General features: G+C 39.4%; 2 protein-coding genes across 2 annotated transcripts in view; one reads left to right on the top strand and one right to left on the bottom strand.

Annotated features, from left to right (window-relative positions):
• The window catches only part of st14 (ST14 transmembrane serine protease matriptase), a 45241-nt gene extending 35568 nt beyond the window's left edge, over positions 1 to 9673 (bottom strand). Inside the window, exons 1-4 of the mRNA XM_088326082.1 lie at positions 9435 to 9673; positions 2443 to 2590; positions 1771 to 1928; positions 269 to 339 (exon numbers count right to left, since the gene is read on the bottom strand). Of these exons, the coding sequence (XP_088182208.1) occupies positions 269 to 339; positions 1771 to 1928; positions 2443 to 2590; positions 9435 to 9455 (398 nt within the window). The 5' untranslated portion in view covers positions 9456 to 9673. The remainder of the gene's footprint in view (positions 1 to 268; positions 340 to 1770; positions 1929 to 2442; positions 2591 to 9434) is intronic.
• Positions 9674 to 12061: 2388 nt separating this feature from the next.
• The window catches only part of aplp1 (amyloid beta precursor like protein 1), an 83937-nt gene continuing 72010 nt past the window's right edge, over positions 12062 to 23988 (top strand). The window contains exon 1 of the mRNA XM_088326081.1: positions 12062 to 12323. Within this exon, the coding sequence (XP_088182207.1) occupies positions 12258 to 12323 (66 nt within the window). The 5' untranslated portion in view covers positions 12062 to 12257. The remainder of the gene's footprint in view (positions 12324 to 23988) is intronic.

The following is a 23988-nucleotide window of genomic DNA, read 5'->3' as shown; positions in this document are numbered from 1 at the left end:
TTTAAAACGTCAATACTTTTCTCTCGAGTCACTGTTGGAGAATGTCTATATTTAAAAAACAAATCTGTTATTAGGGTGCTTTTTCCAAACACAACAGCTTCTTATTTTGTGCGTTGATTGAGTTTGATGACAATTACAATGGATGAAAATGTTTTTGCACTCAGGGTTCAGTGTGATAGTTTACCCAATATATATTCAATAACTACTGTCAGCATGCCCATTATCAAACCACAAAAAGCTAAATAAATCGTTAAAAAATGAAAAGTACCTGAACGCTGTGACAACAGAATTCGTGTAGTATGTATCCAGTAATGGATCCTTCCTCAGGTTTTCCATGAGCTGTGTGAAGAAAAAGCATTTCTTAGAAACAGGTAATGGGGACAGTTTGTGTGCATTACTTTTGGACATTGGTTGTAGTTGGGTAGAAGTACATTACATTATATTTGTAATAAAAATAAAATCACCAGAGAAGTTTTGAATAAACCATTAGCTTACGCAACCAAACTGATGACAGTAAAATAATTAATGATAATAAATACAATGCAACGAGACAAAGTTTTATTGCCATTTCAAATTTTCTCGAACAGGAAATAATTTATAAAACAAAACTATTGATTGGTACCGTGCTTTGTAAATCTGGAGGATAAAACTCATGTGTAATGAGATATTAACATTAGCCACATGCACTTCCTGCACATTTGTTGCAAAACAATAATCCTTTCATAAAAAAAAATTAAAAGTAGGCCTGGGCGAAAAAATATCGATATTTATAGTCATTTCATTTATGCCACATAATTCATTTACCTGTTTTTAATAAATAACAAATACGTTCGAGAAAAGTTGATAATTTAAACTGTAATTACCACCAGAGAAAATGTGGGCGCTATTGCCAAGAAAACATAAGGCTAACATTTAGACGACGAGGACAGGCCAATCCTTTTGCGTCAATAGCGGTTTCGCGGCTCACACAGAGTGACAGGACTACAAGACGGTCAAATGACCGATAAAGAGACAGCCAGCATACCCAATCAAAACATGCTTGAAAGAGTCTTACACAGTAGAGGCCTCTCATTTTCATTTGTTTGGAGGTATTTATGATACTTCGAGTGTGATAAAAAAGAAAAAAAAACAGTGTCGATATGCACTGCAAACTATGCCGACTAAGATGGGCAATGCAACCAACACTTTCCACCATTTAAAAGACAGTGTATGTAGACATTGTTCATGGCCAGATTCAAGCACTTTTTAAGCACTTTCAATGCCACTTTCTCAATTTGTTCACAGTACCTTTGAAGGAAGAAATCCAGTGCCGTGCAAAAGAACACTTCTTTTCTGTGGACTTTGATGACTAAAATAAAGTATATCTCGCTGCTAGCACATACTTTGGGCTATTTCGAGCTGGTCGTAACTATGTTCTACGATCTTTCTGCGTCAATGGGCTGCTAAAAACTGACATGAATTATTCCATTCCGCCTCAACTATGCATGACCGGTGTCCGTGATATGTTAAAAATGTTGGCATGGACAGACGTGACAATGTTACCATCAATATCGAGATATCAGTTTTATGTGATCACTTAAGAAAAATATCAATCTTGGGAGGGGAGCAGGGAGAAGATTTCTTCTGAGATGGAGCGTGATAATTGAGAACTACTTTGTTAATCTGTTAGCAGTGATTGTTTAAACTCTTAATATTCCCCTCATAAACATTCATTAACACACTTGACATGAGGTGTAAGATATGCAAACATTTTCTCGGCATCTAACTCACAACTGCCTCCAGTTTGTCTGCCAGTTCTTCAAATTCGAGGCTGCTCGTGTCCTCCAGATTTTGCTCGTATTGGACATCGGGCATCATCATGTGGCCGCTGAACACCAGCGATGAAGGTTTTCGCTGCTGACTGATGCTGGCCTCGTCGGCGTCCTTAACTAGGAGGGCGATAAATCATTTTACCATACTTCAAAACCAAAAGCATTTTTTTAAAATGTGTACATTGATCTCGACTTGAGAGGACGGAAACTGCCGGTTATGTCAAGGGGCTGCTACTCAAGACTTCAGGAGGCTTTTTTGTAAGAACTGACACATAGACTTTAATCGAGTGAATTTTTTCTTACACCATTGCATTATTTGAAACGATAAAGTCGGCGCTGTCATTTGGGCTAAAGCAAATGGGAAATCAAAGGGATTCAAAAAAACTAGTGTTGCAGTCTCATGTCAAAGATCTTCCACGGCAAGAATAAACAGTCGCTCTGATGCTAGCTGTGTTATTTTTGTGGACCAACGCCAACTGGGTAAACGCTTCAAATGTCTTATTAAATCTTAATAAGAATAACTTTGATTTAGGTGATGTGAACTGTTCTACTGATGCTGATCAAAGCATAGCAGGGCACTTCAGTTCCTTTAAGATGGAGTACAATGAGGGAAGCATTCAACAGCACTTACAAACAAAGAGCCAAATTAGGAAAGCAACGACAGCGGCAAGGATGAGGACCGCCAACACAATGCCAATCACAAGGCCAACCTTCCGCTTGGATGATGGTTTTTCTCTGCTGGTTAAGAAGTCAATCCGCTCATGACGGTCACTGTGGCCCTGGGAAGGGGAAATTAAATATTAACATCTTACAAAAAAAGCACGAAACGAACATTCTAAAACAATCACACTCAAAATAAAGCAATCAGGTTAAAAATGGACAAACATTGATCAACTTGGATTAAGCCAGTCCTTCTTAATTATCAATTATCATATTCTAAAAAACAAATCTGGTGTCTTTTTAAGTTTTTGATGTATTTCCATCAGAGTTGCTGCTAAGCCTAATTTTTTTCTGCAGTGTTAGTTTTTGGTTTAAGTGAAAGATTAGTCATGGTAATTGTGTTGAAATTCTATTTAATTACCATAAAATGTTTCATAGAGCTATTAAAGTACTATTTGAACTAATGACAAATATTGTTTGTTTCTTTTAGAATTATTAAAAATGTCTGAAACCATTATTTAAGCTTTTAAAGAAAACGAATGTCGGCTCAACATAACGGTTATCGGCCTCCTCTTAAAACTGATAATCTGTATTGGTCGATCCTTAGTTAAAGGAGTTTTTGAAACAGCTTAAATTTAAATGTTTCATTATCGTTACAATGACAATGGAACACAAATTTCAATTAGTTACTGTACTGTGTTCAAGTTGTACAATATCTTTATAACTGTGGGTTGACGACTGGTGGTTAAAAAACTACTAAAGCGCTGCATAAGTATGCAAAAGTGGCATGCAGTAACAAGCAACCTAGACAAGTTTCCAAGACTGGTCAAACCTGTTTAGGACAGAGGCAATGGATCACACATTTATATAGTCGTGGGCATGTTTTGCAACACTAAATGACAAACGATCGTAACTAGACGCATGCCCGATGTGGTGCTCGCTCATGCGGGCACTGTAATCAACACACAACGAATTTGGTGCCTGAAGGAGACGTGCGAAGAAGCCCGAGCGCCATTAGTGGCTGCATAACTGCATTGGTATTAAATCAATTTGTCAGCCGGGCTGCCCCTTCCGACAGGGGCTCAATTACACGAGTCTTGATGATAACTCACTGCAATTAAAGCCTATTCTTACCAAACGCTGGCCTCAGAGACGCTGTCTAAGTGGAATCTCAAACCGTAATCATGGGCCAGAATGAGAGGAATCTTAAAAGATGGGGTCAGCGAGTGCTGCAGGGTCTTTCCAGTTATCAGCCCATTCCCCCTCTGTCATTTAATCATGGCTTAATAAAACCATTAAGGAAGCGATGAGGGCCTTTTCTTCACTCTGAGAATGGATAGTATCCCATTTTTTACACAGACAAGACATTTTATTTTGCTAAACTATGCAAGTAGTAGCCGAGCAAGCGTGTGGATGAGAGAGTACTTGGTTGGTTTGGGCACATGGAGAGGATGGATGAGGAACGAATGTTGAAAAGGATCTACAGAGCAGAAGTAAATGGAAGGAGACCAAGAGGAAGGTAGCGATTGACGTGGATGGATGGTGTTATGAGCGCACTGCAGGAAAGAGGTCTAAAAGTAGTGGAAGCCAGATATCTTGTTGGTGATAGGAATGAGTGGAGAGGTGTTGTGAAAGGATAGTGGGATGTTGGACGCAGGGATGGGCAGGGCACCTGTATGATGCGGCAGGGTCGATGAATAGGGTTTATTAGAAACATATTTTTAATTTCCTCTGTTTTATTTAATTGTTGAAGTTTTGGACAAATGGGAAAATAGTGCGCAAAACAGCTAATTTATGTATAATGTAAAAGCATAAAAAGTTTTTGTCAAATATCAAAAGGTGGGGTGCGTAGTTTTAGATGTCCATAAAAAGTTTTAAACTTAATATTTTCTCTACTAGGTATGTGTTAGCGGTACAGTGGCTGTGTGGTTAGTGGTGATTTCACCCGTGTTCAAGTCGTTTTCTTTAATTGTAAAATGAAAATCGTGAAAGGAAGACAGGGAATGTTTCAAAACAGTCCACATGCTACCCGAAGCCCCAACGAAAATGCAAAACGAATAAAGTGCACAATTGTTCTCCAAGGGTTTTGGGGTTTTGGGTACCCATAGCAGCAAGAAGGTGAACAACTGTGCCATGTAAATAAAATTCATCCATCCATTATATCTATCCGGGGTCGGGCCTTGGGGGCAGCAGCCTTAGCTGGAAAGCTCAGACCTCTCAATCCCCAGCCACTTCATTCAGCTCATCTGACAGGATCCCGAAGCATTCCCAGACCAGCCTAGAGACGCAGTCTCTCCAGCGGGTTCAGGGTCAACCCGGAGCTTCCTGTCGGTGGGACATCATGCCCGGAGCACCTGCCAAGGGAGGCGTCCAGGAGGCATCTTTATCAGATGCCTCAACTGGCTCCTCTGGGGAGGAGCAGTGGCTCTACACAGAGTCCCTCCGCAGGGTGGCTAAACTTCTCAACTTATCTCCAAGGTGGAGCCCAGCCTCCCTGCGTAGGGAACTCATTTCAGCCACTTGTATCTGAGATCATGTTCTATTGGTCACAACCCACAGTTCATGACCATAGGTGAGGTTAGGAACATAGATCGACCGGTAAATCATGAGCTTTGTCTTTCGGCTCAGCTCTCTCTTCACCACAACGAACCAGTAGAAGGTCTGCATGACGGCTGACGCTGCACCAATCTGTGTCAATCTCCCGTTCCATCCTACCTTCACTTGTGAACAAGACCCCGAGACACTTTTTCAGACTGCCTGGCTGGTGATGATACGAGGGAGAAGGACGATTTGAGGTGAGCCAGCGGACCAGCATCTGGAGCTGAAGCATGTCAACGTCTGCATCGACTAGCCAGCAGCAGTACAATGAAATCGGAAGGATTCTCCTTTCAGTGCAAGAAAGCGTTTTAGAGATCGTCTGGCGAGCTGCACACTAGCATCAGGTAACTGCGACTTCAGCAAGGTCTCAAGCACTCTCGCGATGATAAAAATACAAAAAGACACTAATGGAACATCTTTCCACGACTACTGGCTCCAGGTCATCAGTTTCATGTATTCTAGATCTGGCATTGGTGACTAGCCTCATTCGGCAGTGGTGGTCTAAGAGTGGGACACAATAATCCACGGAGCACCCGATGGTGATAAGCATTTCTTTGCGCTTTTCTGATCTTCATCAGAGTCCAATTCAATTCATGAATTCATTTTCAATGTAACGAGCCACTAAAGCTTTGAGCTTTTGTGTTTGTTTTGGTGAGCTGTTGTGGAAGGGTGTTTGGCTGACAGAGCACACCAGTCTATCACAGTCGCACACACACTGCATGCAAACTTTGCCTTTGCCATTAAAACGTGTCTTTGATTGGCCGGCGCGGTTATAACCCAAACCCTGACAATTCTTGTTGGCAAAACACTCCATAACTTAAATAACAAAAACTAGAATTATAAATCATTGAAAAAAAAAATGTCTAGCGATAACACAATTGCACTGTGACACATCCCTATATCGATTACACTTGGTTAATTGTGATGCCCTAGTTGATAGTAACACCCCTTGAAAGTTTATTTTTAAGAAGTGTAAATAAATTCAGAAACCACAAGGAAGTATTCAGAGCCTTTTCTTAATATTTTGTTGATGCACCTTTGGCAGCGATTACAACCAAAAGTGTCAGGTCTTTTTAAATATGATGCCAAAAGCTTGGCACACCCCAGTTTCTTTTAACAGCTTCTCTCACTCCATTTTGCAGTATCTCCCAAGCTTCATCAAGTTGGATGGGAAGAGTCGGTTTACAGCCATTTTCAGATCTGTCCAGGGATAGTCAATCAGATTCAACTTTGGGCTCTGGCTGTACCACTCATGGACATTCACAAAGTCTCAAATGAAAGTTATTTAAATTATATATTAATGATATTTTTAATGTTTCAAAACTATTAAAATTAGTAATATTTGCAGACGACACTAACATTTTCTATTAAAATGATAACTATACTGATTTGGCAACCTGCATTAATAGTGAATTAATTAACCTAAAAGTATGGATCGATATAAATAAATTATCTTTAAGTTTAAATAAAACCAAAGTAATATTCTTTGGTAATCGCAAAGCAAATCAAGATTTAGAAGTAAAAATGGATGGTGCTGCAATAGACATTGTATCAGAAATTAACTTTTTAGGGGTCCTAATAGACAATAAATTAAGTTGGAAAACACACATCAGACACATACAAACTAAGGTATCTAAAAGCATTTCAATAATTAATAAAGCCAAATTCCTTTTAAACTATAATGCATTGTATTTATTATATTGTTCTCTGGTTCTGCCATATTTAACATATTGTGCAGAAGTCTGGGGCAATAATTACAAAAGTTTACTACAGCCCCTTTTTATCCTTCAAAAACGTGCAAAAAGAACCATACACAGGGTAGGATATCGGGATCATACTAATATTTTATTCATGCAGTCCAAATTGATAAAATTGGATGATTTCATAAAATGTTTTACTTCACAACTGTTATTTGAGGTTAACAAAAACATGGTGCCAGAAAACATCCAAAAATTATTCATTCAGAAAGAGGGAAATTATAACTTGAGGGGCTGTAGTAAATTCAAAATCCCAAGGGTGAGAACAACCAGGAAAAGTATACTGGTATGTGTGTCTGTGTGTGGAGTCAAACTTTGGAATAATTTACAAGATGAGATCTAACCGTGTCCAATGTCCTAAATTTGAACATTTTGGATAATGTTTGCTGTAAGTTTGATTTCACAACACTGCTAACATGTTCTTTTAAGTTTTACTACACGTTTTTTATTTTCTAGAAAAATAACAAAAATACTTTAAATGAGCACACGTGATCCACAAATGAACATCTTCATTACTACGTTCGAACTTTTTAAAATAAAAATAAATCAATAAAATCAGCATAATAGGTGCAAGATCTTGACCTAATTTGACATTTTTTGCAGAGCAATTTTTAACAGCTTTAGACAAATTAGGTTATTAAATATACTGTACTATCTCATTAGCAGATAAATTGTACGTTAAAGGAAACAATAGTATTTTGCCACCTACTGATACAGATGAATATTACAACTACTCAGGTGATCATTAAATGAAAGCAAAGGTAGGGTCCAATGCAGAGCCTGCCCAAGGCATAAGGGAGCTTAGCAGCTGCTTAGGGCCCCGCAACCACTAGGGGGCCCAAGAGAGTGGTTCACTTTTTTGGTGCATACATTGTGCCCATTGTCACTCAAAATTACTTCTACAGAAATACTACACAATAACTACAAAACTAAATATCAAATATAGTGCTTAAAAATAAGGACCTCATATATTATTTTGCTTTTCTTCTGAAAATAAAAAAATAGTATAGAATTACACCAAAAATACTACTACAGTACTAGTATAATACAAAATACTACTAGAGAAGTATTTACTCCAAAAATACTACAAACTACTGTACTATTACAAAAATGCTAAAGAAAAATAACAAAAATACTACAATGGAAATACAACAATTCTACAAAAATAGGGCTTTGGGAATACATCAATTATACCTCTACTGAAATACTAAAAAAATATAAATACATATTACTTTTTAAAAAACTAGAGAAATAATACTACAAAAATACTTCTACATAAGGTTTACAACAGAAATACAGCAAATTACACCTACAATATACTACAAAAAATGATCCCATGGAAATATCACAAAAATACTACAAAAATAAAACTACAGTAACACTGTACAAAGAATATTCTTATATGGAAATACTACAGAATACAACAAAGATAGAACAAAAATAAAAAAAATAATACTACATTAATACTACGAAAATACTATAATCATAAAACTACTGTGATAATACAAAAATACTACCAAAATACTACAGATACACAGGAACGAAATATACTTTCGAAAGTACTACAGGAACTAAAAAAAATAATACTACTATGGCACCGGTCTTGGGAACCTCCTGTGTGGGTTCAAATCCAGCTACCAGACTTCCTGTGCAGAGTTTGTATGTTCTCCCCGTGCTTGCGTGGGTTTTCTCCGGGCACTCCGGTTTCCTCCCATATTCTAAAGACGTGCATTTCAGGTGGATTGGCCGGTCCAAATAGTCTCTAGGTGTGAATGAGCGAGCGAGTTGTCTGTCCCTGTGTGCCCTGCGATTGGCTGGCAACCAGTTCAGGGTGTCCCCTGCCCACTGCCCGATGATTGCTGGGATGTGCTCCAGCACCCCTGCGACCCTACTGAGGATAAGCGGTGCAGCTAATGAGATGAGAATACTACTATGAAAATACCTTAGAAAATTACTTCAGAAATCCGACTTCAGAAATACTAAAAATAAAAATACTATAATACTTCAAAACTAAATAACAAATGAAGTGCCTAAAACGGACCTCATTTGCTAGTTTGCTCTAATAGCAATTGTTTCAAAACTAATTTAATGAAACTAATCTATTTTAAAAGAAGTATTACATGTCACATGCGGCCCCTGACTCCAAATAGTTGCCCATTCCTGGAGTAGAACATGGAACGAGTTCTACTAGGTATGGATATTATCAAGTAATAGGGGGCCCCAAATCTCATTTTGCTTGGGGCCCCATGAAGGTTTGGGACGGTCCTGGACCAATGGCATGCTTTTAACAAAGATAAAATTGGGCAATTTCCTGCAGCACACTAGACAAGTTCTCACAGCACACTAGTTGAAAAACACTGATTGACGAGATTTAACACAGAGTAGAACATTCAATTGGTTTGTGGGTTTCACCAGGCCGTGGTAAATCCATGACTTAGATGCAGCCCATTTGTGTTGGCGTTTTTTTCCCCAACTTTCAATTCAAATACCCACATTCCGAGACTGCTGGCGTGAACCCCCCTCATCACTTCATTGGTTCGTTATTCATTTTCTCATCCTAGAGAATTAGAAACATTTTTCAAAAAAATCACTGTCGATCTTTACTCACGTCGTACCGGGCGGCATTCATCCTCAACGACGCTCCAAGTCAACAAGAAACAATACGACTCAAATCCTTTGTATTAAAACTTTAAAGAATTGAAAAATCACAAAATTAAAAAATGTAAAATCAATCTATGGAGTTAAAACCCATCAAAAAGTGTTCGATTATTTCTCAAATTAAAAAATAATAGAGCAACTTCCTGTTTGGCTAAGTGCTCGCACCGCCTGAAAGTTTCCTCACACACCTATTTCACACACCACGCCCACAAATACCTGCAGTACACTGCCATAGAGTTAAAAACTATAGTAACGTATTGGGCGGTTAACACGTCACTAGCACACCATCTTGGATGTGACCATTATACCCATCTACGTCGATGGAGTGTACCTTAATTTACCAAAACAATTTAAGCGTGTAACTTTTGATGAAATGATTATGAATATCTTAGTCTTTATACTTCCATCGTTTTGATTGGCACCTCGGAATACACAACATCTAGTAGGAAACAAATACACACTGTCCCTTTAACGTTCTTATTAAGGGTGGGGGGGCTCAAACTATCATCCGGGGGCCGTGCGTTTGAGACCCATACCTGAGTTTTTTTGTTTTGTTTTGTTTTTTCCTTTAGCAAAAAATAATAATAGCATTTTTTTGCTTCACTCAACTAAAACATTTTTAAAATAGAATTTGATTAAAATACAATACATTGCAATAATCTATTAACTAAAATCCAAATTTTCAAGGAGAATTAACAAACATTAAAAAAAACACAACAATTCTCAGTGTTTGACGAAATAGGGAAACAAAATAACCTTATGGGACGAAAAAAACCTTCACGCAGCCGGATTTTGCCCGCGGGCCATGACTTAGACATAAAGAATTGCCTTAAATAATTTCTAAAGAATTTGAATTAATTTCTCCTTTTATGTCATAAAAATCTGATATTTGAAATAACGTGTGTCAATAGATGTTTAGCGACTGTACTCTTCTCACAAATCCCAACAAGAAACTCACAAAAATCATGTTCATTTAGCCATATTTACCCTAATCAAGATGCTGTGAAATATACTCATTTGTTATCATGACTCGTGTTATAATGAAGGGGATACAGTTGATACACTTTACTCTAAATGAAAAATGAAGTGAACATATCACACACTTGGCCTGGTCAACAGAATAATGTAGTTGGGATTTTTTAAAATATAATTTGAACATTGTGACACGTAAATAAACTACAGGATGGTAGTTTTTGCCCCCTGTCATTTAATTATATCTCTAAATGTAGTTTTGTCTTGTTTTGGGTCGTTTTTGAGTCGTTTCAGTGGTTTTTGGGGTCATTTTTTAGTCATTATCTGTGTTTTTGAATGGTGTGTTTTTTTAACGGTTTATTTTTTGGTTCGCTTTTTTGTCATTTTTTTCGTTTTTCATTAATTTTCATACTTTTGATTAATACTTGTTTTTATATTTTTTGTGCTTCTACATACTTTTCAGCACTTTTCATGCTTTTCAGTACTTGTTCATAAAATTTTGATCTGTTTCAAACCTTTTTCACAGTTTTCACTATTTTTTATTTTTACTTTTTCATTTTTTTTCAGTACCTTTTCAGTTCTGTTCATACTTTCCAGAATATTCTACAAATGTTTACATTTTAGGTTTTCTTTTTTGGTACGTTTATTTTGTGGGGTCATTTTTTGGGGGGGCTTTTGGGGGCGTTATGATCATTTTTGGTCATAGTTTGGATCCTTTTTTATCGATTTTCATATCATGGTTCGATTTTTCTGGCGTTTTGTGGTCGTTTTGGGGGTTGTTTTCCGGCCATTTTTCTAGCAGCGAGCAGTAAGCAAGAGAAGCCATCTTCAGTACAGATCACTTTCATTGTTCCATTCCTGTTTAAAAAGTTAAAACGTGGAGAAAGTCATTTGATGTGTCCTTAAATAGTTCCATCCATCCATTATCTGCACCCCTTATCCTCAGCAGGGTCGCGGGGGTGCTGGAGCCCATCCAAGCCATCCTCAGGCAGTGGACTGGGGACACCCTGAACTGGTTGCCAGCCAGTCGCTTGACAAACAGAGACAGACAACTCACTCGCTCATTCAAACCTAGGGACAATTTGGAACGGCCAATTAACCTGACATGCATGTCTTGGAATGTGGGAGGAAACCGAAGTGCCCGGAGGACCCCCACGCAAGCAAAATTGTCACAAAATTGTCACAAATTGTCCCTAGGTGTGAATGAGCAAGTGAACTGGTGTTCCCTGCCCAGTGCCCGAAGATAGCTGGGACGGGCTCCAGCACCCCTGCGACCCTTCTGAGGATAAGTGGTGCAGATAATGGATGTTTTTATCTTATTTAGTGTTAAAAAAAAGAAATTAGAATATTGGAATGTATCATCAGTGCTTTGCTTGTGAAAACCTGATGCCGCCCAGTCTCACCCAGACTTTGTTTCCAGCGGCCCCCAGGTAAACTGACTTTTAGACCCCTGACATAAAAAAACCCTTCTGTATTTTAGATTGGGACTGCAGGTAACTTGTGCACGCTTGTGCAGTATCAACCTGTAACCACTAGATGTCTTCCTTCACCAAGTGGAACGTCTCCCCCGCTCCAACTGCTAAATAGCTGCAGAAAGAGGGCTTGGTTCGGTGCGAGTGCTCTATGATCCACATCGCAGATCCACTGCGACTGGTGACTGCTGAGCTCGTTTCCTGGACGCAGACATTTCAGGAGGTTATCTCAGTCAGGAGCATCCCCTTTTTGCCTGAGCTTATGTTGGACTCACTCGTTTTATTGTAGCTGCTAACAACAATAAGAACAACAAAGGGAGGACAAGAAAATGGGACATCCCGCAATTTCAGTTTTGCTGGCCCTGCTGCCCTTGTGCACGCGTGGAAACGTCGAGGTAAGAAAACGATGGCACAAATACGTCTGTCTTAATTCTTTGAGAACACACGCTTATGACTGTATTCCGAAAGCATCCCACTCGTGCCACGATGCAATCAGTAAATGGACCCTGTAGTGATACCGGAGTGATAACACATCACGATCTTAAGCAAAGTGACAATGCAAAATCTAAATGTACGTGTATTCCATCTTCAGCTATAAGAGACTACGATTAAACATGAAGGAGATAATGGTTTATGTAACTGCATTTAGCTGACTGAGTCAAGCAAAAGGAGGCCGACATCGGATCTGGAAGGAGGTGCAAGGATGGAGATCTAACAGCTTCTCCTTGTCTCCCCATCTGCTCCATATTTATGAACTCTTAATTTTGGGAAGATTGTAGTACCTCTTCGGCACTGGAAACCTTCATGCATATTTAATCTTGGCACTGAAAACAATTTAAAGGTTACAGTATCAAATTTATTCCAGTGTTTCCCTACAGGGCATCAAAATGCATTGGAATGAATGCACGAGTGGTGGGTCGTTTGCAAACGAAACAGCTCTACGAGCTGGCTCTGAAAAAGTCAACGGCGATAGCCGACTCTTCATCAATAAGGAGCCGTCTCACTTCAAAACGCTCCTTATGGTTAATGCTCTTTTTCTCTCTCTCCTCTCTCTCTCTCTCTCTCTCTCTCTCTCTCTCTCTCTCTCTCTCTCTCTCTCTCTCTCTCTCTCTCTCTCTCTCTCTCTCTCTCTCTCTCTCTCTCTCTCTCTCTCTATTTAGTCTCTCCTTTTCTTTTTTAATATCTTTTTTTCTCCCCCTTTCTCTCTTTGTCTATCCCTCTCTTTCGGTCTCCTTTTCAGTCTTTTTATTTCACTTTTTCTTGCTAACTCCCTCTATGTTGTTCTCCTTCATTTTGTACTCTCTCTTGTTCTACCTCCACCTCTCTCTTTCTTGTATTTCCTCTTTTTCATATTTCCTCTTTCTCTTTCTCATATTTAATACGTTAGTTCTCTTTTTCTCCCACTTTCTCTTTCTTTTCCCTTCTCTCTTTCTCTCTATATTTTGCTGTTTCTCTTTTTTACTAATTTCTCCCTTACTTTCTCTCTCTGTATCTGTCCCTCATTCTCTCTCTCTCTCTCTCTCTCTCTCTCTCTCTCTCTCTCTTTCTCTCTCTTTCTCTCTCTTATATATGTATATATATATATATATATTTCTCTCACCCTTTCTCTCTTTCTCGCTCTTTCTGTCTCTCTTTCTCTTTTTCTTTCTCTTTCTCCTTGCCCCATTCTCTCTCTCTCTCTCTCTCCCTCTTTCTCCCTCTCTCTCCATCACTCTGTCTTGAAGGCGCCGACTGACCATTATAAGTTGCGTCATCTCTGTGTTTTGTGCTTCGTATAAACGATTTGAAAGTATTAATTAGGTAAAAGTTCACTGTACATTAGGTTTTTATAAAAAAAGTCTCCAAATAACTAATTAATTAGGTGCATAATGTTTCATTATTATTGGTAATATTTCAATAAAAATAAACAAATCTGAAGAGCCGTTTGGGAGCCGAAAAAGACAGTTCTTTTTAGTGAACCGTGCTGAAATAGCTGGTTCTCTAAAAAAGCTGGAATTCTTATAACCAGAATGTACATTACACTAGAAAGTACATTGTGTAGAGTTAAAATAAGAGAGGTCAAACGATGGGAATCCGTCTTTATCACGATGGAGATAGATGATGTCGAGAATTGCAGATCAATGGGCTACCTCGACCCATCGCCCATTTCATTGGCAAGTAAAAGCAGGCCCATCACTCTATGCATCTTCCTTTATTACCTCCCCCAAGGATTTAATGTTTTTACAAGCTAGCTTTTTGTGCAATGTCAGCTCCAATGATTACCGTTACTGGGGATTGATCTTTTTAATACTGCTTGACAAGAAATTGGTCAGTTGATTTTTTTTTTGTTTTGTTTAAGAGAATAACCAAGAAAGGGATTAAACAGAAAAATGATGCAAGTGATTTTAAAATGCATGTATTTCTGTTCACTGGTTCATTTTAGCCTGAGCCAATTCAAGCTGACGAAAGAAAGACTTCATTTTTGTCTCCTCTGTGTTACATGTCGAAGTGTCCTTGGGTAAGACACTGAATCCCTTAATGCCCCCAATAAGCAGGTTAGCACCTTACATGGCTGCACGGCCGCTATTGGGAAATGTGAAGCACACTGTAAAGCGCTTTAGGAAGTCTTGACTTGAAAAGCGCTCTATAAATGCAGATCATTTCATTTTCATTTAATTTCATTTCATTTCTTTGTATTGGGCCGGAACCCAATGTCAAATATGCATGAATCACGATCTGACAGCACTCAAAGGGGAAGTCAATTTCAAAAATATATTTGCAATTATAAATTATGCATCTTCCTGAATAAGATATTCTGATTTATATTGTGTTTGTGTAATAAGGTATCTACTGGTTTGTATGAATTATTGCCTGGCCATTTTGGCATTAGCTGTTGACTGAAAATGAAATTAGCGCTGATTGGTATCAAATAGGACTACAACAAATGATTATTTTAGGTATTTAATTGATTTGTCGATAATTTCATCGATTAAATCAAGTGAACTAAGTTTTTTTCACTCAAAATGACCTCAAAGTTGTTATAGTCGAGCTAGTGCAGCAACAAAAATGAATATGTTTGTGTTTGAGTAATCTTTTGACATTCTTTTGGGTTAAATAAATTTATTTTCGAATAAACCCTCAGCTCGGTGGCCTTGTGAGAAGGGCGCCCGCCCCGACAGTGGGAGGTTGGTGGTTCGAGCCTCAGCCGGTTTATACCTAAGACTTATTACATTGGTACCCATTGGCCCCCTGCTTGGCATTAGGGGTTGGAATTGGGGGGTTTGGTCACCTAATGACTCCCAACACATCAGTTGGGTTCAAATGGACCCATGAGAATCTCATAGTAAGAATGTGGTTATCATTAAAACTGAAACTGAAGCCCTAGGGTTTATCAAGTTCAGCAAATAAATGCCTTTTCAAACCTAAACTAGGCATTTTCACACTCAAAGGGACACTGTATAATATTTGACCACTAGATGCTATAGTGTGTAGTGCAATGGAAAATGAGTGCTACAAAGCACAAAGAAGAATACAAATTACGGACACCTTAAGTGACCAAAACGCACCATTTTCTTATCAATTTCTTACTCAGCATTTCACAAGGTTTTTGGCGTACCTGTAGCAGCAAGATGGCAGACAATCATGTCAGCTCCCTTCGAGTGAGGCTTGTGTTATGTAAATTAAAAAAAAAAAATTCTTGACCTACGAGTATTTGACGAAATGCGTTATTTAGGGGGCACCACGTTGGAGACCCCTGCCATATTTTGATGCACGAGGTCCTCTTGATTGACGAAGTACATTTTTTGCACTTTGTAAAATATGTATATTACACATTTTTCAGGTGTATAGCATACAATTATCGGTAATATTGTTTATTGTTAAGATATTTGACAAACCCTTGGATTTAGGATTTTTTATTGATTTTTTTTATAGATTATTTTGTTGTTTTGTGCATGATTTTTCTATCCGTCCAAAACTTCAATATTTGAGAAAAAAAAATGAGGAAATTAAATGGTGTTTTTGAAAAATCTGATTAATCAATCAATCCAAATAATAACTGACCAATTAATAGCTTATCAAAATAATTCTTAGTTGCAGCCCTTGTCACAATGTCCACACTTGAACACTTCATGACGTCAGATGTTTATGATTCCAAATATGAATGAAGTTAGGCCTCTCTCTCTCATCTTCCTTTTTCGGGATAGATTTGTTCAACGTTTATTTATTAGCCATTTTCCACATTGAGCCTGTAATAGCTGGTTGACGGGCCTCCTTTCATTCTTAAATAATTTCACATGTAAGAGCCTTAGAGGGATTACTGTGCTGCCGAGAAGGATGAGGATGAGCACAAATACTCCAAGCAGACCTGCCCATGAAGGTTTATATACGAAAGATTACACTGCGAGAGAGCTGGCGAGCTGGATTACTCGCGTATTAGCCGTAATTGAAGTGTCAGCTTGCCTTGATTTACTCAGCATGCGGCTGAGATATGTGAATGGGGTAAAATTTCTGTGATTCCCTTTTGTAGTGTCGCATTTGAATTTATTACCGCGCCGGATTCAGAAAAAAAAATCAAATTTTTTGTCGTCGTATTCGCGTCACAGAGTTTATCTTCTTGTTGGAGAGTGGCCATGGCACGTTTGTCAAAGCAAAAATCTTCAGCTGTTGCGTATAGCATAGTGGTCCGTCTTTGAAGGTTATTACTAAGAAAATCAAGAGTGTTACCTCCTTTACGGGTTACTTGTTAACTTGTGAGAAAACAATGCAGTCTAACATTAGTAAGGAAGAGATGGAGTTGGCCACAATTGCTACGACTGAGCACTAATGAAGCACAATCAGAAGCAGGTGTTCCATCCATCCATTATCTACACAGCTTATCTTCAGTAGGGTCACGAAGGCAGGGGGCACCCTCAACTGGTTTCCAGCCAGTTACAGGGCACACAGGGACTGACAACTCATTCAATCACACCTAAGGACAATTTGGACCGGCCAATTAACCTGACATGCATGTTTTTGAAATGTGGGAGGAAACCCGAGTGCATGGAAGGAACCCACAAAAGCACGGGGTGAACATGCAAACTGCACAGGAAAGCCGGTCGCTGGATTTGAACCCATGATCTGCAAATTCTGCCACAAACACGCTAACCACTCAGCTTCTGTGCTGCCTGAAGCAGGTGTTAGTTATCATATTTTTTTGTTTCGTTTTATAAAGAAGATGTAAAGGAAAAATGTGTTACATCTTTTAGAATAGTCCTTTTTAACATTGTTGGAGATACCATACCCCACCAGTTTTAGAGTATGTGCATTCACCATTCACCGAACCCTACTTTTGTGAGTATACTGGACTGTCTCAGAAAATTAGAATATTGTGATAAAGTTCTTTAATTTCTGTAATGCAATTAAAAAAACAAAAATGTCATACATTCTGGATTTATTACACATCAACTGAACTATTTCAAGCCTTTTATTATTTGAATATTGCTGATTTTGGCTTACAGCTGAAAAAAACTCAAAAATCCTATCTCAAAATATTAGAATACTTCCTCAGACCAAGTAAAAAAATATTTTATTACAGCAAAACTAAATCAAACATTTGAAAATGTCCATTGATGCACTCAGTACTTGGTTGGGAATCCTTTTGCACGGATTACTGCATCAATCCGGCGTGGCATGGAGGCAATCAGCCTGTGGCATTGCTGAGGTGTTATTGATGCCCAGGATGCTTCGATAGCGGCCTTCAGCTCATTTGCATTTGTAGGTCTGGTGTCTTTCATCTTCTTCTTAACTATACCCCACAAATTCTCGATGGGGTTCAGGTCAGGGGAATTAGCAGGCCAATCAAGGACAGTGATGCCATGGTCAGTGCACCAGTTACTGGTGGTTTTGGCACTGTGGGCAGGTGCCAGATCATGCTGGAAAATGAAATAATCATCTCCATAGAGCTTTTCAGCAGATGGAAGCATGTAGTGCTCTAAAATCTCTTGGTACACAGTTGCATTTACTCTGGACTTGATGAAACACAGTGGACCAACACCAGCGGCTGACATGGCTCCCCAAACCATTGCTGACTGTGGGAACTTCACACTGGATTTCAAGCAACTTGGATTTTGCTCTTCTCCAGCCTTTCTCCAGACTCTGGCGCCTTGACTTCCAAATGAAATGCAAAACTTGCTTTCGTCTGAAAAGAGGACTTTGGACCACTCTGCAACTGTCCAGTGCTTCTTCTCCATAGCCCAAGTCAGACGCTTCTTCCGTTGTCTTGAGTTCAGAAGTGGCTTGACCATGGGAATACGGCTATTGTAGCCCATTTCCCGGACACGTCTGTGAACTGTGTCTTTTGATATCTGGACTCCAGCTTCAGCCCACTGTCTTTGAAGCTCCCTCAAATTCTGGAAGCGGCTCTTCTTCACAATTTTGTTAAGGCTGCGGTCATCTCTCTTGGTTGTGCAGCGTTTCCGGCCACATTTTTCCCTTCCAACAGACTTTTTGTGGATATGCTTTGAAACTGCACTCTGTGAACAGCCTGCTCTTTGAGAAATTTCTTTTTGTGTCTTACCCTCCTGATGGAGGGTATCAATGATGGTCCTCTGGACAGCAGTCAGATCAGCAGTGATTTAGTTTACTGAACCAAGCTGAGTGTTTTTAAGGCTCAGGATCCCTCGCAAGGTGTTTCGAGTTAATTAGATGATTCAGGTGATTAGTTGAATAGCCTACTTGTATACTTTTTCATGATATTCTTATATTTTGAGATAGGATTTTTGAGTTTTCTTAAGCTGTAAGCCAAATTCAGCAATATTAAAATAATAAAAGGCTTGAAATAGTTCAGTTGATGTGTAATGAATCCAGAATGTTTGACATTTTTGTTTTTTTAATTGCATTACAGAAAATAAATAACTTTATCACAATATTCAAATTTTCTGAGACAGTCCAGTATATAGAACAAAACTATTTTTAACTCACAATAAAATACAGAACTGAAAATCAGTGTAACTTCTGCTGTTGCTTTTGAGAGGACAGTTCAGTTATGCGTCGCTTCACCATGGCAAGTGCTACTTCCATTTAATTTTTCACAGCAAAGTAGGTTCCTTTTTGGCATCTTCGAAAAAAGATAGCTCGTGAGTTCTTGTGGTATAAAAAAATTGGAGTTTTCTTGGCATTGCTGAGATACTTCTTGACACCAATATGTCAAAAGCATTGTTGTTCCGAAAAGTTGTTTTTGATCCTAGCTCTGCTGACTTTCAATGATTTTTTTTGATGGTATTCATCATTGACTTCTGCATCTTCTTCATTAAATGTGAATGACAGTCTAACCCATGCTGGATAAAGGTCTCGTGCAGAGAAGACTTTGCATGCTTATCTAAGTACGTGGCAGTTGCTTTTTTTTCTGTTCCTTGGGTACATAAATCTTACTAACTCCAGACACATTTTAGATCTTTCTAACACTGTTGTCAAGAAAAAGAAAGTTTCCAAGTTACATTTGTCTGACCACTATCGCGGCAGAGACTCCACCAAACCCCTGAGACTAACTCACCGAGGCCCCAGGGTTACATCGAACCAAGGTTAAAAACCACTGTTCTGAAACAGCCTAGATAGCTCGTTGTACTCGGGCTCGAAAACACACACAAAATAATCTAACCGGTAAAGAGCACATTTGTATAATGCTTTATCAGTTTTATGAAAATGTGATAATTAGTGAATACTGTAAGCCAGGGGTGTCCAAACTTTTCAGAAAGCCGTCCAGATTTGGTAAGCTGGAAATGTGTTAGGGCCGACTATTCAGCCTGACATTCTTTGAACAGTCTTGAATAAATTCACCCTCCGTGAAAGGTTTCCCGTGCTTGGCAATCAGTGTCGCGACCTCGTAGCTCGCTTTTGTAGCATTTCATTTGACCCGCAGGGCCTTGTGAAAAAGCACTGCTGTGCCAAAAAAACAGCTTCCAGTTGCTTCACCTGTTCACAGCATTAGTTTCCAGTTAGCTTTTTATCGTCAGTATGTTTTTTTCTGGTAGTGCCTCTTGATATTATATCCTTTGAAAACAGCCACTGTCTCTTGTCAAATTATACAGACACAGTTGTTTTGGATTCTGGTAAAAATATACTCCAATTTCCACTTGTCCTGGAAGCAGTGGCTCTCACTGTCAACTTTCCTTTTTTATTTGAAAAATTAAAATATAATACTTTTTTATTTGCAGTCGTTGGAATTGATCCTTTTTTAGGTCTTTCACTACTCGTAGCAGCAAAATGACTCTTCTCTTCAGATTTATCGGCTGTTCGTGCGATCGTTTTGGTTGATTACCGCCCTCTAGCCAATGATAGTTTGTGAAACCGTTGATATTCCTCGACGCACACTTGCTGGTGTTCAGAAGGCAACTGGGAATTCCGATTGGCTAAACCAACAGCTTTCTCGAGACTGATATTACAGGACAGGGCATTTTTGTAAAGGCGTCTTGGTAGATTGCTGAGCCTATGAACAAATAATGGCTGAAATGGCTAAATCTACCCACTTCCCCTTTCATGCTATCTTTTGTTACCTTCTTTTATTTATTCATTTTTTGTCCTACACTTTGTATAGCTCAAAATATAAAAGAAGAATAAATGTAGTTGATTATTTTTATGTATTATTATTATTACTGGTATTATTTCCCTATTGCCTTGAAATAAGATAGATGGATAGATGGAAGATAGATAGATAGATATATAGATATACAGATATATAGATGTATAGATATATAGATATATAGATATATAGATAGATAGATAGATACTTTATTCATCTCCGTAGGGAAATTCACATTTCCAGCAGTCTCCTTTGTTTGTAAACAGATTAAAAGGATGGCCTCGGGGTGCTTTGTTGTAGTTTAGCCACAGCGGAGTGGATAATGTCACATGCTAGTCCAAAAGTTCGACGTCCCTGCAGCAGATGGAAATCTTTGTGCCCAGGGATACACCACCTCGTGTTAGTGAGTCCACCTCATCTCCGCTTCCCGCAGGCTTTCGAGTCTCTGTCTAACAGCGCTGAAGCTGGGTAGCTCCGGGTAGCGCCACGTAAGCGTCCGGGATGCTAGACGTGAGCCATGTGTCCGTAAAACACAGCAAACTGTACTCCCTGTGCGCTGTGATGTTTTTCACCAGCACAGCCATTTCGTCTTTCTTATTTGGAAAAGAGTTCACATTTACCATGATTACGGACGGTACCGAAGACTTATAACGGCGCTAGCCACTTAGCTAGATCCGGCTCTGTATCCACGATAGGGCCCCCTCATCACGCCGCAAGAGAATTCTTCAGGGCAAGGAGTTGATTCCCCGAATAAACGCATTATTGTGCGTTAAAATCCATAACGATAGGGTAGAAAGTAATCCAAAGTGTAGTTGTCAAACGGGACGAAGAACACCGAAGATAGAAGCAGACAAATGAAATGAAATGATCTGCATTTCTATAGCGCTTTTCAAGTCAAGACAATAAATAAAAAAAAATGTGAAATACCACGGAGCTGCTGGAAATTCTGCCGCTCACGGAGGCGCCGCTTTGATCTACAAATAAGAACCGATTCATGAGGTGTTTGTTATATGTAAATACACAGGATATCTTGCTGTGAGACACAATTATCAAGGAAGTCAAAGGGGTAGGATTAAATAAGCATACTTTCTATTCCTTTCGGAAATGTTACAATAACATTGTTTTTGCTTTTTAACTGTTGTTTTGTTTTTCTCATTTTGGAAATAAAGTTTAATTAATTTATTTTAATGTAATCGGGTAAATGCTTGAATATGAAAACACAATTCTGCAAGCAGCGCAACAAGGGGGAAGCAACGAGAGGACGCAGATAGAAAATTTTGAATTATATAATAAATATTTATGGACAAATTCACATCACATCTTATTTTTCCTCACTTCATGATCACTCAGAGATCATCTCCCATACACACACATGTGACTGTGTACAGTAAGCGTACCCAACCAAGGTGACTAAACCTCCAATTCTAACTCTTGGCAGGGAGGCAATGGTTACCTTACTTAGGCATGACACATTCAAGGTGTGAACCAGCAACCTCCCAATCTAAAAGCAGGCACTCTACCACAAGTCCACAGAGCTGGTCTAACCAATATCACATGATTCAGATATGTTTTAGTCCAGCAGAGAATCAGAACAGTCCCTCACTGCCCACCACAAGATCATTGTAATGTTTTATTGTTTTTGTTTTTTTACTCCTATGCTATGGAATTTTCACGTTGGATGATATGGAGGTAGATCCAAAGAAAGGAATGCAATAGAAAGGACGTTTCACAGAGCAGCGGGAGATGAAATAAAAATGAGTGAGTCATAAAAGTCACTGCAGTCCCTAAAGAGCCTCCACTACTTTCATCCTGATCAGCACGAGCAGAAAATGTCGGGCCTTTCCTGCGAGCGTAGTCATACTCGCTAAAATATCTCCCCCGTCATCCGCCTTTCAGTGCAATAACATTAGCAGACTTTGGGGAGAAAAAGAGAGAAGATGAGCAGATTTTTTCTTCATCTGTCACACACACAAACACGCACTTAGACAGGGGCGGGCAGCCCTACCCCTTCACTTAATTAATTTTGGAGCCAGGAGATAATCAGGTTGCACTAATGGATTCCTGTGTGCTTGGTGCTCTCCACTTTATCGTAGTGCACCACACCATGTTGTTGTATTCCGTGACATACCTTCTGTTGTCTGTTTTTGGCTTACCCCAACCCCCCAAAAGCTTTGGAAACACGCAAACAGACAAATGTAGAGTCGGCACTGAAACACAGGAAAGAGTGACGTTAAAGTGAGCATATGTTAGAATTCCCTGATCTTAAACCAACATGGGAGCAAGGAAAATCTCATAACCTCAACATAAGAACAATAAGAACTGACTGATCAATGCAGATATTGACACGCTTCAGGATAGATAGATAGATAGATAGATAGATACTTTATTCATCCCCTAAGGGAAATTCACATTTCCAGCAGCATCCCTGAGCTGAGAACAATACAATAATAAAGCCAAAAGAAAAACAATATACAAATACCCAGTGTGACGTGCAAATGCCCACTTTAGCATGTTATATAGATTAACTAAATAGTGCTACACATAATGCAGTAAGATCCAATGTAGGTGGTGTGGTTTAATGTGGGCCTTTACTCTGCCGGGTGGAGTTAAAGAGCCTCATGGCATGAGGAAGAAAAGAACTCTTCAGTCTGTCCGTAGTACAAGACAGTGACAGCAGTCTGTCACTGAAACTGCTCTTCTGTCCGGAGATAATGCTGTGAAGCGGATGCGATGGATTGTCCATGATTGACCTCAGCTTTTTCAGTGCCTGTCTCTCAGCTGCTGTTGTTAGGCTGTCCAGCTCTTTGCCCACAACAGAGCTCGCTTTCCTAGCCAGTTTATTGAGACGAGAGGCATCCTTCTTCTTGATGCTGCCTCCCCAACACGCTGCCGCATAGAAGAGGGCGCTTGCCACTACTGTCTCATAGAATATTTTCAGGAGCTTTTTGCAGATGTTGAAGGAGGCCAGCCTTCTGAGGAAGTAAAGTCGGCTTTGCCCTTTCCTACATAGAGCTTCTGTGTTGGCAGTCCAGTCCAGTTTGTTGTCCAGCTGCACACCCAGGTATTTGTAGGTCTGGACAAATTCTACACATTCTCCCTTGATGGTTACAGGAACCGGGTGAGTTCTGGTTCTCCTGAAGTCCACCACCATCTCTCTGGTCTTGGTGGTGTTTAGGTGCAGGTGGTTTGCGTCGCTCCATCGGACAAAGTCCTGAATCAATTTCCTGTACTCCTCCTCCTGCCCGTTTCTGATACATCCCACGATCGCAGTGTCATCGGCAAACTTTTGCACATGGCAGGACTCAGAGTTGTACTTAAAGTCCGATGTATATAGAATGAATAGGAACGGAGAGAGAACGGTCCCCTGCGGAGATCCTGTGCTGCTAACCACGGTGTCCGATGTACAGCCCCCCTGTTTCACATACTGCGGTCTGCCTGTCAGGTAGTCAGTAATCCATTCTACAAGGTGTGAGCTAACTCCCATCTCTGTCAATTTCCTACTCAGTAGCAGAGGCTGTATGGTA

This window comes from Urocampus carinirostris, chromosome 2, assembly GCF_059441175.1.
Source record: "Urocampus carinirostris isolate Australia breed hairy pipefish chromosome 2, RoL_Ucar_1.0, whole genome shotgun sequence".
NCBI lineage: Eukaryota > Metazoa > Chordata > Actinopteri > Syngnathiformes > Syngnathidae > Urocampus > Urocampus carinirostris.
The sequence above is the reverse complement of the archived record's forward strand: the minus strand, read 5'-3'. Positions and strand labels throughout refer to the sequence as shown.